We start from the raw sequence: 16,690 nt of genomic DNA on the forward strand, positions 1-16,690 counted from the left end.
AGAGACGTTTGTCCTTAATATTTTATTTAAAAGTTTAAGGTATCAGCCATTCCTTCAATCTCTGTATGTATGGAGTGATTCCATCCCATTCCTTCATTAGGAGATCTTACCTCCTAGCTCTGTTCAGTCCTGTGATGCTTTGGGAGTTCACCCAGACCAGTAAGGGGGTTCTGTCAGCCCCTGCCCTGTAACCTTGGCTGCCTTTAGGCTGTGCAGCTTTGGCTGAGAGCCCTGACACCAGCAGTATGCCCGCAGCACAATGGTCTCACCCTCAACTCTGACCAGCCCACTTACTCCTTGCAGGATGACTCCAATAATCTTCCAGACATGAGTCTCCCCAAACCCATCTCCCCTGTAGCGTCAACTTGTTTTTTGTACTGGCTCTTGGGAGGCAGCGAACACGGTGGTACCTCTGGGAGTGTCTAGTAAGAGAATAGTTTGCTGCAAGTTAGAATGTTTTGGGGAGCCTTGGGTCCAGAAGGATTGCTGGGGATGCCCTGCAAGGAGTAACTGGGCTGATGGAAGCTCAGGGTGAGACCACTGTGCTGTGAGTATGCTGCTGGTGTCAGGGCTCTCAGCCAAAGCTGCACAGCCTAAAAGGTACCCAAGGTTACAGGGCATGTGGCAAGAGAACACCTTTTTGGTCTGGGTGAAAGTTTCACAAGACCCTCACCTCTTCTGCAATACTGTGAAGTTACAAAATGAACACTTGCTCCATACCCAAAGCAAGAAACCTCCGTGGTTGATAAGTGTTCCTTCTTGACTGGATACAGATACTATGGTAAGAACTGTACCTTCCCATAGAGACTGAGAGCATCACCCCTTCAGCCTCCATCTCCTGCAGACGTAGGGATTCTAGTCTTTCCTAAGAGCAGGTTTCTACAGAGCAAGATATAATTGACAGTGTTGACTTGTGGCTGAGAGGTTTAGGCCAAAATAGTCAGAGACTTTATCGTGTTAGTCACCATATTGACAGGCTGGAATCTGGTGAAAGTGGAGAATGCAACAGTATAAAATAAAGAATGAGTTTTACCCAATAGAAAATCAGAATCGAAATCCCTTAGATTTGAATTTCTGAATTCTTCCCCCCCCCCACATTTGACACATACTTCCACAGCACCAATCAAACACCCTATTGCACTGCTCAGTATTTTTACACACATGAATTATCAGGTGTATATAAAGATTTCAGCATATTCATACCACACTTGAGCCAAAAAAAACATGTGTTCTTTATGCTCATTTCCTGTGACACTGTTTCTGCCACTGCTGCCTCAAAGACAACTGTGAATGTAATTTTTCAGAAATGCAATTTTGATTGTTAAAAAAGAAGGAACTGAAATACACAGAGCATGTCCTGTTGAGTGTGTCCTTCAATGATCAAAAAAACCTCTGTATTTCAAATGCTGTTGGAGACAGGACTGACGTTTTGTTGACTGCCTTGTCAATGAATTCCTATAATCAAAGATGTCATCAGAGATGCAGATTTCTGAATAGTATTTGTTAGTTATGAGCCAGTGTTGAGTAGTAGTGGAAACTTACACATCCTGGTTTTGGATGGCAATTCACAGCTGTGTGTGTGACACACTACGAATTTGTAGTAATATTGGTGGATTTATTTTGTAAATAAGACTCATTTTGGAATAAAGTGCTAGCAATTGAAGCTTTAAATTTGACCTTCTAAACAACTATTGGAATCTGAAGAGGAATGACCTTGACGCTAAATGTAGTTTCTATCCATGAAAATAATTTCTGAAGACAAACACTAAAATATACCAACTTCCATAACTCAATTGGGCCAGTAGAGAAGCCATCCTCAACTCCTCAGCTACTGAGAGAACTGACAAGATTGCGTATCCTCAAGATGAACAGGTCACTGGAAGCTTGCCTACATTGTTTTACAGGTGGATAGCAATGCAATTTCTAGTGGGTGGTGGTGGTTTTTTTCCCTTGAGTGGATGTTTGGTTTTTGGGGGAGGTTGTGTGTGCGGTTTTTGCTTTGTTCTTTTAAACAAGATAAGAATTGAAGCTTATGTAGGGAAAAAACTTTCAAGTTTGGGACAGAAATGGTCCTTTCTGCAACAGAACCATAAGCTTAACAATTGTGACTTCAAGACAGTATCTTGGCAGCAGATAACAGTCAAAAAGCTATGGAAAAAGGAGATAGGAGCACCCTCAAACCATGCTTTTCTTGATATTCTGCAGATAGTGACAAAGCTTCATGCATGTTGACTATTGAACTTTGTCTCAGAAAAATCAAAGCAAATACTTAATGATTCCATTCCCTTAAGAAACCTGTTAGACGAGTCTTGCTCCATCATTGCTATTAAAAATATACATTAAGTAAAACAAAAACGTAAGAAATTATTCTTGAAATATATTACGGGGAAAATGTAACTGCTCATACCAGCCTAATAGTGAAGTATTGTTTCTCAGCTACCTCATTTCCACTTGTTCCTCTCCTTGTTTTAGCATTTATAACCGGGGATAAAGCTGCTCATTAAATTTAAGGATCTTGTGGGAAAGCAATTTGAAAATTGTCATTAGCAAAAGAAAAAGATGGATTGCTGAGTTAAGTGCCCTCTGGTCAGTAATTTGGGGGTGAGCAAGGAAAGAAGAACTACATACCACTTTGTCCTACACATTCTCTCAGTGTCTTTGGCAAGCAAGGAAGAGGACTCCAACATCCTTCAGAAAATGCTTCTTGGCAACAATTGCCCAAATGTCTCTTCCAAATATGAGCAAAGCTATAAACTTCACGGCCACGAGCATAACTGTGTCAGTGCAATGCTGTAATCAAGATATTCCTCTGGAGGCAGGGGTGAAAGTAACTTAAAGGACTTACCCGTATGCAGGGCTGAGGTCCTGAGCAGAAGAGGCGGGGGCTTTAAATCCCCAGGCCCTTTAAATAGCTATTTAAATCAGTGGTGATTTAAAGGGCTCCAGCTGCAGTAGCGGTGGCTGGGAGCCCTGGGCCCCTGGGCCCTTTAAATCGCTGCCAGAGCCCTGGGGCTCCCAGCCACTAACGCTACCCCGGGGCTCCTACAGCGGGGCTCTGGTGGTGATTTAAAGGGCCCGGGGCTCCTGCTGCTGCCAGGGACTCCGGGCTCTTTTAAATTGCCAGCCTGGGGAAGCTGCCCCCTGCCGGTACGGTCGGCTCTGTACCGGCTCTTGCCAGTATGCCGTACCAGACCGTACTGGCTTACTTTCACCTCTGTCTGAAGGCAAAGGCCTCATATTTCAACTGTCCTGTGATTACAAAGCACCATGCTACACTAGAACTGGAGAGATGGCATTATTCACCAGCATGCAGAATCTGCGGCACAGCAGAGAGAAGAGAAGAGAATGATACTATGGACATTAGTGTCTTTGGACAACATTCTTAGGATTGGCAAAATTTTTTTTTTATGATTTCCATGGATAATATCGACGTTTATTTTTATCTATTTAAATGTTCACACTTGAAGGAAATTATGGGGGTCCAGACAATTATTTAATGACTGTAGACATTGAGATATAAAAAGTTAAAAAGCTTTATAACCATTAAAACACAAATTTTCAATACCATGGGTCAAAATAAACTCTAGTAAGTGCTCATGCAGCATTTTTCTTATTTTGTCTATCTATAAACTTCAGTCATCAATGGAAATATTTTTGCACCTGTGTGGTCAGTGAAATTGAATTTACTGACATTTACTGATAAAAATTTAATCCTTCCAAGCCTAAACATTCTCCATTCAAAATGCTGTGCTCCATGTCTCAGCAAGATGGAGAAATAGCTCTCAGGCTCAGAACCCACAGTAAATGAGTGTTTTGCCCCAATTAGGACTGCAGGATATGATCCTTTGAGATATCTGTCTAAATGACACACACCTCTACCCACAAAACACGACTGCACTGTCCAGATGGCAAATCCACTGGATTACACGCTGCTGGGCAACCCAAACTGATTATCAATGGATGTTGCAACAGAGCAAAATGAAAACAAGATAAGACCCGTGAAGCAAATTAATTTGAGGACAGGATAACATTGATAAAATGTACAATTCTATTAGCAAGTCATATTTTGATTGCAACAGAATGTCATGTATTGGTAGAGGATAAAGTGAAAATATCAGCTGAGTTAGCTTTACAGAGACAATTTCAATTTATTTTTCTAAGTTAAAAACAGGACTACACTTCTAATGCATAAGAGAACATTAGAATATCTATTTTTCATTAATTACTGGCAAAAAATAATGCAAAAGGTTTAAGACTTTCACAAGGGAAGCACTGAACAATGAAGGTCTCTATTTACATTTTCAGAACAGGTACAATGGCAGTACAAGTTTCCTCACACTGCCCCACCAAAATGGCTCCAAACCTGACATGGGGACACTGTCTGAGAGGAGAAGGGGTGTCTTCATCTTTAGCCTGCGTTTTGCAAGTGACATTAAGGGTGTTAATAGTAATGGTGATATTTGTAACCTGTCCACTAGTTAAGCCCTACCCATCCTCTAGCTCATTTAAATAAGCTAGTGAACAACCATTAAATGCTAATAAATTGTCATTTTTGACCAGAGTCAGATTTAAATGGGTAGAAGGATCTCCCATAAATGATTCCTTGAGCTCTCCAATCTCACCCTAGCAACTATTACAGACTATCCTCCTCCTAAGTCACCTGGTATAAATACCATATTACAAGAGAATGAACCCCAAACCCTGACTAAGTCACAAGTGAAAACATAGTAGCATGGGGGTACTGAATTTTTAAGCTCTCTGAAGCCAGTTTATTTAAAAGTGAAATGGAGCCCTAGGGAAGAAGGGGGGGGGGGGGTCTTACATAAATGTGGTTTTCCAGTTGATGTTTTGAATTTTCTTAACAGCAAATAAATTCAAAGGCAGAGCTAAGATTCCTTTCACCAGAAAGAGGAACCCCTTATACTGTCATATTGAAACTATAAGGTGATACCCCTGCACAGTGTAGCATGACAATTGCAGGCAGGACACTTAGTATTTGACTCCAGTGAATCTACACGGAGGGAACTTTGTAGAGGTGATGCTCCCAGTCTTGTTTACATAAAATTCTCCATCATCAGCTATCTGGCCAGTAATCTTATACTGCCCATTGATACAGATAAAACTACGCTCTAGTAAAACAGGTTATCGTAGGACATAACACTGAAGACAGGCCCAGCAGAAAAATGCAGAAAACATCTTACAGCACGAGAACTAGAGGCACTATATCGACGATTCCCACTGTAAATGCTCTCATCATACAGAGACGCCTACAATTAAAAAACAGAGTCAGCACAAAACTGGTAGACTTTGGTTTTGTTTCTAATCTGGAGCATTACAAGATTGCAAGGTGCAGCACAAACGAGGAGTGCAAGGGGGAGAACGAACAAAGGTGCAGAAACAACAGGGGCATTTCCTGTAAAACCCCATATATGGCATGCAAGCAAAGAATGAACCCACCAATTCTCCAGTGAGCTCCAGTGAGCTGTGAAACACTACAGAACACGTGCAGAATTAAAATGAGATCCAAAAGTCATCAGAAATTTCACACACTCATGCAGTCTTAACAGTTCTTTTTCAAACTATCAACTTTAACACTTAAAATTACTGCTATAAAGTGACAACATCAATTCTTATAATTTTAGTGGTGCTAAACCAAATATTTTGGGGTTGGGACAGGGTAAGGAAAAGAGAAAAATTGATTCCTGGTAAATTTAATTGAAAAAGAGATATCAGTTACTGAATTAATAGGAAGCTGTTGGTGGGGACGCATGTTATAAACCATTACCATCTAGTTCGATTTTAGAACACCAATCTCTGGTTTAGTTATGTGGCTCAGAAAATGCAGGGTAGGGTTTCCTATCACCATTGCCAAGACTTGAGAATGAAGTTAGCTGCACTCAGTTTAACACAGGAAAACAGTGGGAATGTATTCTGCAAGAACATTACACTGTATATTTTGTTTTTAAACAAGACAAATTTTTGCCAATTTGTATAGGTCAGGATTGATGTTGCCTCTTTCTAGTCCATATTTCAGTGTCCTACATCATACACCAAAATGAAGACAGAAATGTCTTACTCCAATTAGAAAGCTGCAGAAGTGTTACAGATCCATAAGCAACTGTTGCAGAATTCCAATGGGAGTAAAATGTAGGACCAGCAAAACAGAACTGACAGATGCACCATGGGCATATGTGCATTCCATTCAAATGGATCATATACTAAAATGACAATATAGTACAATATAAATAAACTGGACCAACAAGATAGTCTCGACAAACTGCAAGGGCAAAAGACAACATGTGCATGGGTGAGTGCACAGCTTCTGCATTTGTGGTTAAAATGACAAAGCACAACAAACCATGTAACTTCTGGCAGGCAGAACATCACTGTACAGCAAGGAAGGCTGGGGAAGACAAGCACAAACCTTTTTTATATAAAAATGGATAACAGCAAAAAGTGTTCACATTGGGATTAATCATCCCAGTCAGACATATTCATGCTATTAAAATTCTTATGCTATAATGCAGGGAAGCTGTGTACAGATATCGTACACAGTATTACAAAACTGTATTAACCATCTGTGCTTAAAAACCTGAAAGCTCAAGTCCAAACAAAGACTAAGAATAAAGCAGATATATATGCATGTTTCCTACAGGAAGGGAGGATATCAGAGAGAGTGCAGAAGGAAAACCGAGTAACTTATTTTAGTCACTAATCCTCTCCTACTGTCTAAGAGAAAGACCTAGATGTAAGGCTATGATTTTGTCATGGAGGCCATGGAAGTCACAGAATCCATGCTTTCCAAAGACTTCCGTGACTTCAGCCCGCAGGTGGCTGGGAGCTGCAGGGTCCCACTGCCGCCAGCGGAGGCCGGGAGCTGTGGGGTACCCCTGCCGCTCCTGGCCATCTCAGGCAGCAAGGGGGACCCCGCTGTACCTGGCCATCACGTGGGACCCCACAGCTCCAAGCCGAGGGGGAAGGGGGACCCTGGAGCTCCGAGCCCCCATGGGTGGTGGGGGCTCCCAGAACTCCCAGCCAGCCCCACAGCTACCGAGCAGCTCCCCATTTTGTCAGATATTTTTAGTAAAAGTCAGGGACAGGTCATAGGCTTCTGTGAATTTTTCTTTATTGCCCGTGACCTGTCCGTGACTTTTACTAAAAATATCTGTGAAAAAATCTTAGCCTTGCCTATATGTACAGCAGTCAGAAGGAGAGCTTATGACCATTCTGGTTTCAGTCAAAGCCAGCAATTCAAAAACAGAAGTAACTTTGGTACAATACCCACAGAGACAGGAAAATTAAGAGGGTAGATTTTTAAAATACTCCAGACAGTTTTGAACCATCTGTGACCTATTTTATTATTGAACAGAAAGCGACAAACTCAAATTATTCAGAATCAGGATGGACAATTCTGCTTACATTATAAGACAGGATACCATCAAATAAAAGAAACAGGGAGGTGCATTCACAAAAGACATTACTGTTAGTAATACACATTCCCAGGAGGTGAGTGTGAAGTTCAGAGTGCACATTCAGCAAAGGCTACACAAGGCACAATACGGTGCTGTATATACTGTATATACATTAACAGCACCCTCACCCAGCCAGATACAGTGTACTTTGCCTGTATGCAGAGAGGACAATTCAACCACCAAGAGGATTTTAAGGCCTTATGCTTTGTGATTTTCTTGCCCTAGTACAGGAATCATTTGCCTTGTAAATTACACAGAGTGGGAAGGGCAAGGGTTGTAGCTTCATCTCACATGTGCCAACAGGAAACAGACTGGCAAGGTGAGCAGAGGAGTGGTCTCAGCTAAGATGAACTACGAATATTTAATGGGGATTTTGCAATCTTTTCCAAGACAAAATTTATGACAACTGTCAAAAGCAAAATAAAACAATTGCAGGAAAAGGAGAGGCACATATCAACATCATGACCTGTCTTAAACAGATCTCTGTTTCCCATTCCAGACATAAATTTGTAACAAAACACAAGACCTAGACACGCCTGGCAACCAGACCGAGAACAGTGTCATTGCTTCGCTCCAATGTCCTATCATTATTTGTGTGAATACAGGAGGTTGTGTTGTCCAGGTGAACTCAAAACAAAAAAGTCAAGGTTAGAGGGAAACAGACAGTGACAGACCCTATTTCCATTTTGGGAAGAAGGTTGGGATTTGGAAGTAAAGCCACTGTTGTGAAGACCAAGGTCACAGTAGTAGGAACCCTGTATCAACAGGAAGAAAAACCTGAGAACTCTGCTTAATGTGAAGGAATTGTCAAATTCTGTATTAATTCATTTAAATTAGGACAGTGGTTTTCAAACTTCATTGCACTGTGACCCCCTTCTGACAACAAAAATTACTACACGACCCCAGGAGGGGGGAACAAAGCCTGAGCCCGCCCAAGCCCTGCTGCCCTGGGCAGGGGGCCAACGCTGAAAGGCTTTAGTCCTGGACCGGGGGTGGGAGGGAAAGGGCTGTAACCTAAGCCCTGCCACCCAGGGCTGAAGCCCTCAGCTTTTAGCTTCAGACTTGGGTGATGGGTTCAGCCTTTAGCTTCAGCCCTGGGAATTAATCTGACCGAATCCCCAGAGTAGACCGCACTAGATGAACAGAAAAATTCTTCAATTGACCTAGCTACCATCTCTCATGGAGGTGGAGTACCTACACCAATAGGTGAACCCCTCCCATTGGCACAGGTAGCGTCTACACTGAAGCACTACAGCAGCGCAGCTGTGGCATTTCAAGAATAGACAATCCCTCAGGCACATTAGCACTTAGACACTTGAAAAATAGACCTCACGTGAAAGAACATATTACTCTCATTCACTATATCCTCCAGTTTAATGCTTAAAAGCTCTGAAGCCTAGTAAAAAAAAATCTATGAATTCCATTTATCACATTGTCTTGTCCTTGTGCAGAGGAATTACCAATGTATACAAAACAGCAGAGACACCTCTCATTTAGCTATCATAAATAGATCGTATTTCAGATTTTTAGAACAAATTTCAGTAACAAACAAGCTGCACTATTTTGTGCATCATTGATCGAAATCTGCCAGCAACAGCTTTTCCTAGAATTTTTTTTCCATCGCTTCAGACTGGGGGAGTCAGAGTGAAGTGAAGCAGAAATGGGGGAGATGAAGGAAAAAAGAGAAAGGATTACATTCTTTGGCTTGGAATTCTTATTAAGATGAAGGTGAGGTTTTATAAAGACAAAATTATTTGCTTTTTCTGGATTTAGGCTGATTATCAGCACCTCTAACCTTCCCTGCTGAATAGGAGAGACTCTGACAGCTGCAGAATGTGGCACAGAGAACCAAGACAGGCTGAAGCAAATCAGGTTTAACAAAAGGTCTGTTCCCACTCAGTTAAACAAGAAACCCGGTAAAACTAGGAAGTAAAAACCTGCCCAACTCTAACCCCAGAGAGTTATTTGGAAGGCTGGGTGCTCTACAATATAGAGCAAAAAATACAGGGTGTCAAAAGACAACCTGATTGGTCTGGGGAGCATCCAGAGTGTGTGAGGCCAAGCCTTTTTCCTGATATGCCATAGCTAACAGAAGCAGGGAACAACCCACGGTCAGAAAAGGTGCGACAATGTGAAGCACACAACAGAAGTGCAGGAGTAGGCCTCTCAAATGAAATATCTTCCATTTGTAACCTCCGTGTCATTCCAGCAACTTCAACTCCAGTAGCGAGCTTTCATCTGTTTAGTTCTGAATCTGGCTGGCCCAACTAGTTAGATGGGGAAATTTTAATGTAATTTCTAGGCAGACATGCGGAAAGATAACAAACAGCCAACTTTAAAGTCGGCTGTGGACGACGGATCTCTGTGTTACTGACAGAAGCTGCAGGAAACTCTAGTAAAGACTTGCAAGAGATGAAGTGAGTCTCACTCCAAACACTCAAATTTTGTTTTATATCTTTTAGGCAGCTGTTGAGGTGGGGTGACCCTCTTCTACAGCACAAGGGTTTATCTGCAGCAGTTTGTGGTGTCTCTATTTGGGGATAGGGCAGGCAAATAAGACATAACAGGTCCAGGCCTTCAAGTAGTAGAAAGGCAGTTTACAACACTTAATAGGACTATTAGTTTCCCAAAAGCTTTAGGAAAAATGAGGTATTATATACTTATACTGTAGCATACAGTAACATACAATATTATGGTTAAGGCATGTTAAGAATTAAATGGCTTGGTGCTTTGCATGCACAAACAACACATTTGCAAATTAAAACCTGTTCTCTGTTTTAAACATACGGGTAGGATGTAAATCTGTATTGTTCTAAGGGAGTAATACTGGAGGTGGAGTTTATTATGCCCTATGAAGACAGCTCAACTATGTTACTGTTCCCCTAAACCTTACTCTCCCTTCAAACAGTGATCAGAATTACTGTTAGTAATGAAGACACCAAGGAGTGAATAACGTGATTGTAATCATGCGCTACATAAAAAACTCCATGCTACAAACCCTGCAGTTTCCACAGAAATCATGTTAATATTTAAATAGAAACCAACCAACTTCTCCTCCCTGGATGACTTCTTTGTAGATTTTCTGCTCTCCCCGCTGTAGTTGGAGCTCTAGAGTATGTCATTAAAGAACAAGAACATCATTTATCAGAGATGCTGGCACAAATCAAAAGAGCAACAAGTCCTCTGAAAAGACTGTACAGTGTTTCCTTTTGTCAAAAAGTTCAGCGAGATTGGCAATACTTAAACTGTTTAGACAACAAAAAATGTCCCTGTATGTGTTGTCTTTTCATAAGAGTCCTTGTTGCAATTTCAGCTAATTACTGCAAATTTAAGGCAAACATATGTACAAAACTACAATTTATTGCAACTATAACTTCAATTCTACGTTTTTTCCACTGAGACTTGCTGTATATCTCCACATAGCTAGCTGTCTGGAGTTTTGATCACTGTACGCCTCCTTATGCATGTAAGGGTGTTGCTACATGAAGTTTATTGCACTTAATTCATTCTCTAGGTTCCACATGTAACAGCTAAATACAGAAAAAGTGTAAAGGCTACAGGAAAAAGAGTTTACAACAGGGAATTAAAACAAATGCTGGCTTCTGGAAAATGCTTAAGTATATGCTCAACTTTAAGTATGTAAGTAGCCCCATTGAACGCTACAGGGTTACTCACATGCTTGGAGTTAAGCAACTACTTAAATGCTTTGAATTGATTGTACAGATTCAATTGGATATTTCATGCCCATATTCCAATGGCAATCAAATCTCTATAAAGGATGCATGAAAGAGCTCCAGAGACTCCAGTCCAAGCTATATTTCCACTGCCAAAGTATTTTTCTCCATAACTTGTTTTGGTTTTTTTTACCCAATTAGTTTCGACAGAACTATATTCTGGCCCCAAATCCTACTTGAATTTTCTCAGGCCAAGTCTTTTTCCTTCCCACTCACGGCCTCTTAGAATCATAAAATCATAGAACATTAGGGTTGGAAGAGACCTCAGGAGGTCCAACTCCCTGCTCAAAGCAGGACCAATCCCCAACTAAATCATCCCAGCCAAGCCTTTGTCAAGCCGAGCCTTAAAAACCTCTGAGGATGGAGATTCCCCCACCTCCCTAGATAACACATTCCAGTGCTTCACCATTCTCCTACTGAAATAGTTTTTCCCTAATATGCAACCTAGACCTCCCCCATAGGAACTTGTGACCATTGTTCCTTGTTCTGTCATCTGCCACCATGGAGAACAGCCTAGCTCCATCCTCTTTGGAACCCCCCTTCCACTAGTTAAAGGCTGCTATCAAATCTCCCCTCACTCTTCTCTTCTTCAGACTAAATAAGTCCAGTTCCCTCAGCCTCTCCTCATAAGTCATGTGCCCCAGCCCCCTAATCATTTTTGTTGCCCTCCGCTGGACTCTCTCCAATTTGTCCACATCCCTTCTGTAGCGGGGGGGCCCAAAACTGGATGCAGTACTCCAGATGTGGCCTCACCAGTGCCGATTAGAGGGGAATAATCACTTCCCTCGATCTGCTAGCAAAGCTCCTACCAATGCAGCCCAATATGCCGTTGGCCTTCTTGGCAACAAGGGCACACTGTTGACTCTTATCCAGCTTCTTGTCCACTGTAATCCCCAGGTCCTTTTCTGCAGAACTCCATTTAGCCAGTTGGTCCCCAGCCTGCAGCAGTACATGGGATTCTTCCATCCTAAGTGCAGGACTGTGCACTTGTCCCTGTTGAACAACATCAGATTTCTTTTGGCCCCATCCTCCAATTTGTCTAGGTCACTCTGGACCCTATCCCTATCCTCCAGAGTATCTACCCTTCCCCGCAGCTTAGTGTCATCTGTGATCTTGCTGAGGGTGCAATTCATCTCATCATCCAGATCTTTAATGAAGATGCTGAACAAAACAAGCCCAAGGACTGACCCTTGGGGCACTCTGATATTGGCTGCCAACCAGACAGGGAGCCGTTGATCACTACCTGTTGAGCCCGATGATCTAGCCAGCTTTCTATCCACCTTATAGTCCATTCATCCAATCCATATTTCTTTAACTTGCTCGCAAGAATACTGTGGGAGACCATATCAAAACCTTTGCTAAAGTCCACCGCTTTCCCCATATCCACAGAGCCAGTTATCTCATCATAGAAAGCGATCAGGATGGTCAGGCAAGACTTGGCCTTGGTGAATCTTGTGGTTTACTTTTTGTTTTGTTTTTTATGGACTTGGTTGTGCCTCTACAGAGGAGCAGATGCCTAGTGACCTGCACAAGTTGTAATATGGAAGTCAGGGGGAAAACGCCTTCCAAAGCAGGGACAAAAAAAGAGCATCTATTTTGCTTTAGAAAAAGCCCTCAGCAAAGGAGACGGTTAATTTCTGGAAAAGCTTCCTGTTAATTCCATGAACTTGAGTGACATGTTTTTTAGAAATTCTTTACTAACCCTGCTAGATTTTCTACTCTGGGATGATCCATACATGTCTTCATCATAACCATTGGTCTGTCATGAGAGAAAAATGAGAGAGAAAAAACTTAAATGAAACCAAAAGAGGTCTCAGGGAAAGTCATCATTTATTCAGAGCTAAGACACAGATGGTGCTTTTTCCACAAGTACAACAGGGACATTGGTTCCCCAGGGATCATTATGACTTCAGACAGCTCATAGAACACTTGACAGTTTTATCTGCCAGCAATATCTGTAACCTATCGAAAAATGTCCCTGTTTTCACCTCAAATTTTTGTAAAAACAGATCAGCAGAATGTATTTAAAGTATCAGTCTTTTCTGACTCCTTGGGAAGTGAAAAGGGATGGTTTCACTTCAGTCTACTGAAGGGAAAGGGAAAGTTGGTCCAATAAAAGAAATTACCTCACCCATCTTGTCTCTCTCAATCCCTAAAATTGTTATTGATAGGTTTTACTTTTATTACAAATATTCTCTACGTATTTTTAATACATCACTAAAAGGAACCTCAGACAAACCAATCTGAATCTGTTTTCAAGCAAAATGCAACTGCATACTCACTGAAGAGTTGTATGCCAAATTACAGACTGAAGCAAATTAAAATGATAAATCCCCTCAAAAACGGAATTGGTAATAAAAGCCTGTAATAAAGCGATGTCAAAATGCACCAGTGCATTAACATTTGCATTCATCTAGCAGGATTACGAATGATTGAATTTCTAATCACAAACTACACATTTCAAACAGTCCCCTGGCAACATATATGTTGCATATTCTCTCCAATAAATGTATGTGAAAAAACTGAAAATGCTTCTTTCAAAGAATGAAATTTAACAAAAATCAATAAGAAACTAATTTTTAATCAGACTATCTTCTAGATCAGCACAGAAATAAAAATCCATTAGCTAGCACACTAGTGCTGTTAACAGTTAATTAAATTTATACAGTACAGTGGACTAAGATATTACTGTAGCAATTGGTGAGACACTTATTTTTGGAGTCGTCAGATTTCCTAGAAAATCTGAGCATTTGCTGTGAACAAAATATTTGACATATTCTAGCTTTCTGTTGGCCTTTCTACTTGCGTATGCACAGAGAAAACCCTGATTAATGTGGATGTGATTAGGGTCTTCATACTACAGAGACTTATGCACATGCTTAACTTTAGACTGTATTATGAGAGACTAACATTTGTGAACAAGCCTTACGGAATTACAATAAACTGTTGAATTAAACTGAACCTTACTGAATTAGGGTTAATACCTTTGGGGTACGCTGTATTAAAAATGCCATTGTGTACATGTTGTGGCACTGTATGTACTCTCTCTAGTAGGGACAGGGATGCTATTAATTTCTTCCTTTATCAGCCTTAGAAGCTATCCCCTTGGGCAGGTGCGCATGTACTAGTTCAAACTGGATTTGCCAGGGATCAACAGAGCAAGAAACAATTTTTGGATAAACAGCCTAGTTTTAAAGTGATCTAGGGCCTTGTTTCTGATGCAGCAAACGGCCAGGACCTCTGGTCCATGGAGGGTCACAAGCCTTTGGGAAGGCCTGGAAGGACTTGGCCTACTGAGGCCTCACAAGACCACGTGCCTGATCTGATCTGAAGCTGTAATTAACTTGTAACCACAATGACGCCCCTAGAAAGGAGGCTTGAAGGACTGCTCCTGCCAGAATCCATGTTAGGGTTGGGACTCTGGTAAGCTTATAAACATTTGTGTAAGGTTCTTTTGTTTTTAAAATATTTTCTCTGTAGTGCTTTTACCTTAAGACTAAAGTAGGCTTGCTTAGAAAGAACTCTGTGGTTATTTATATCTGTATCAGTCACTCTTATCTGTCTCTGAAGAGAAAGCAAACAGGTCTGTTTAGGCAGAGTGTCTTTGTTGGGAAATACACAGTGAAAGCAGGGAACTGAGCAGCCTGTGAATACCCTTATCAGAAAGGAGAGAGACAGCTCTCCACCCAGAAAGGCAAGAGCTGGGGAGCTGAAACATGGGTCGATGCTCTTGCTGAACCACTGTGGGGAAATGCAGGGATAGTTGCTCTGAACTGTCACATTCATCATAAGAGTTACTATGAACAAAGTTGTGGCAGACACACAAAATGAGTAAATATTTGTCACATTTCCACCTCCAGGGTATTTATTGCATTATCTGGCAATATATTTTGGACTAAATGCAATATTCCAATTGACGACAAAAGAAAGCCTACATGTAGGTGCCCTGTGGAAGTCACATAAAGATTGATTTTACAAAACCTTCTCTAGAAAAAAAACAAGTGATTGAAATGTCTTTGGCATGAAATCAATGCTGCAAGAAAACTAGTCCCTAGTTTGGTGGAGGCATTTACATCTGATGACCTCCCCTCCCACCACCCCGGTTCTGCAAAATGAAGTCTGCATTCCTACCTGGAAGCAATCAAACTCTATTTTCCTTTAAAAAAGGTTTCGAAAGTCATTTCTGTGGATGTTTGAGGGGGAGTCTGTTTTTTAAACACGGCTATTCTTTGAGTTTTGAAAATTTTCCAGTGTAAAGCTCCTTAACAAGTAGCCTATAAAAACTGTTTTATTTAATGAAGCACTCCTAGAATCTTAAAGCATTGTTCAGTTATTAGCTACTTACGTGTGCTTGTTAGATTCAATGTTGACCCATTACATTTACTGGTTTGCTACTTTAAATGACATTCTCCCTCCTCCTGCCTCATGGAAAAAATACAACCTTAGTTACCAGTCACACTAGCTGCTACCATCTTTTCCCTACATCTTTCTACTCACTAATGTAATATATGAAGATACAGAGTATCTTGAAAAAAATCCTCTAAGCAGTACTGCTGTATAATCATTTGGGCTGAACTGCATTTTGTAATAAGCAACTGATACTTAGTGCTTTTTATGCACCCAAGACTACAAAGAGCTACAATATATTCTTGGCATTAGGCTGATTTATCAGTATAAACGAAAACTGTTTGGCCCAATCTGGCCATAACCCTATGGCCAACAATTTTTGCAAGTTCTCTCCAGCCCCAGCATAACCCTCTCAGAGGAAAACACTCTCTAAATACATACTGCTTTGGAGTTCTTCTTTTTGGGCCTCTCATTCTCTAATCCAACCTGCAGTGAGAGTAAGAATACCCGGTGAAAAGATCAATGAATTCTTGTATTTCTATTTTCCCCATGTCCTACATGCAGATCTACATGCAAAAACCAGGTCCTGTATTCCTACAAATCAACAGAGCATGATTCAATATACACACTCAGTGAGGATATAGAAAACAGAATCACACCAGATTCAGATTGCTAGTTTATGATTTAAAATTATTAAAGAATAACCATGCAGTTAACATTAATAGCTGCAGTTAAAACTATTCATGCCTGCTGGGTTAAATCAATTGATAGAGCCCTCTGCCATATATATGTACTACATAAATATATCCATGCAAAAACTAAGCACAGTAAGTGTTAGAATATCAGACTCATAGAATATCAGGGTTAGAAAGGACCTCAGGAGGTCATCTAGTCCAACCCCCTGCCCAAAGCAGGACCAATCCCCAATTTTTACCCCAGATCCCTAAATGGCCCCCCTCAAGGATTGAACTCACAACCCTGGGTTTAGCAGGCCAGTGTTCAAATCACTGAGTTATCCCTCCCCACAGATAGAACTGTATCTGAATATAGGCCACTGATCAAGGAAATAGAATATACTGGGTGAATAAATTCTTAATTTGAAATAGGGGTAAGGAATGAAGAAAAAGAGAAACACAC

General features: G+C 41.1%; 1 protein-coding gene across 39 annotated transcripts in view; it reads right to left on the minus strand.

Moving 5' to 3' along the window:
- Window positions 1-16,690, minus strand: part of LRRFIP1 (LRR binding FLII interacting protein 1) — a 186,653-nt gene that overhangs the window by 48,594 nt on the left and 121,369 nt on the right. For 13 of the 39 annotated variants that reach the window (XM_075118151.1, XM_075118147.1, XM_075118140.1 and 10 more), the window contains 6 exons: window positions 15,995-16,039; window positions 12,909-12,965; window positions 10,518-10,580; window positions 8,147-8,227; window positions 6,359-6,403; window positions 5,202-5,267 (listed from right to left, as the gene is read on the minus strand). The exons of 12 other annotated variants lie outside the window; for them this stretch is intronic. In XM_075118151.1, coding sequence (XP_074974252.1) covers window positions 5,202-5,267; window positions 6,359-6,403; window positions 8,147-8,227; window positions 10,518-10,580; window positions 12,909-12,965; window positions 15,995-16,039 — 357 coding nt within the window. Of the gene's footprint in view, window positions 1-5,201; window positions 5,268-6,358; window positions 6,425-8,146; window positions 8,228-10,517; window positions 10,581-12,908; window positions 12,966-15,994; window positions 16,040-16,690 lie in introns of all 39 variants that reach the window. 14 more of the 39 variants (XM_075118149.1, XM_075118144.1, XM_075118136.1 and 11 more) reach the window with 10 other exon arrangements.

Source organism: Caretta caretta, chromosome 11 (genome assembly GCF_965140235.1).
Source record: "Caretta caretta isolate rCarCar2 chromosome 11, rCarCar1.hap1, whole genome shotgun sequence".
Lineage (NCBI taxonomy): Eukaryota > Metazoa > Chordata > Testudines > Cheloniidae > Caretta > Caretta caretta.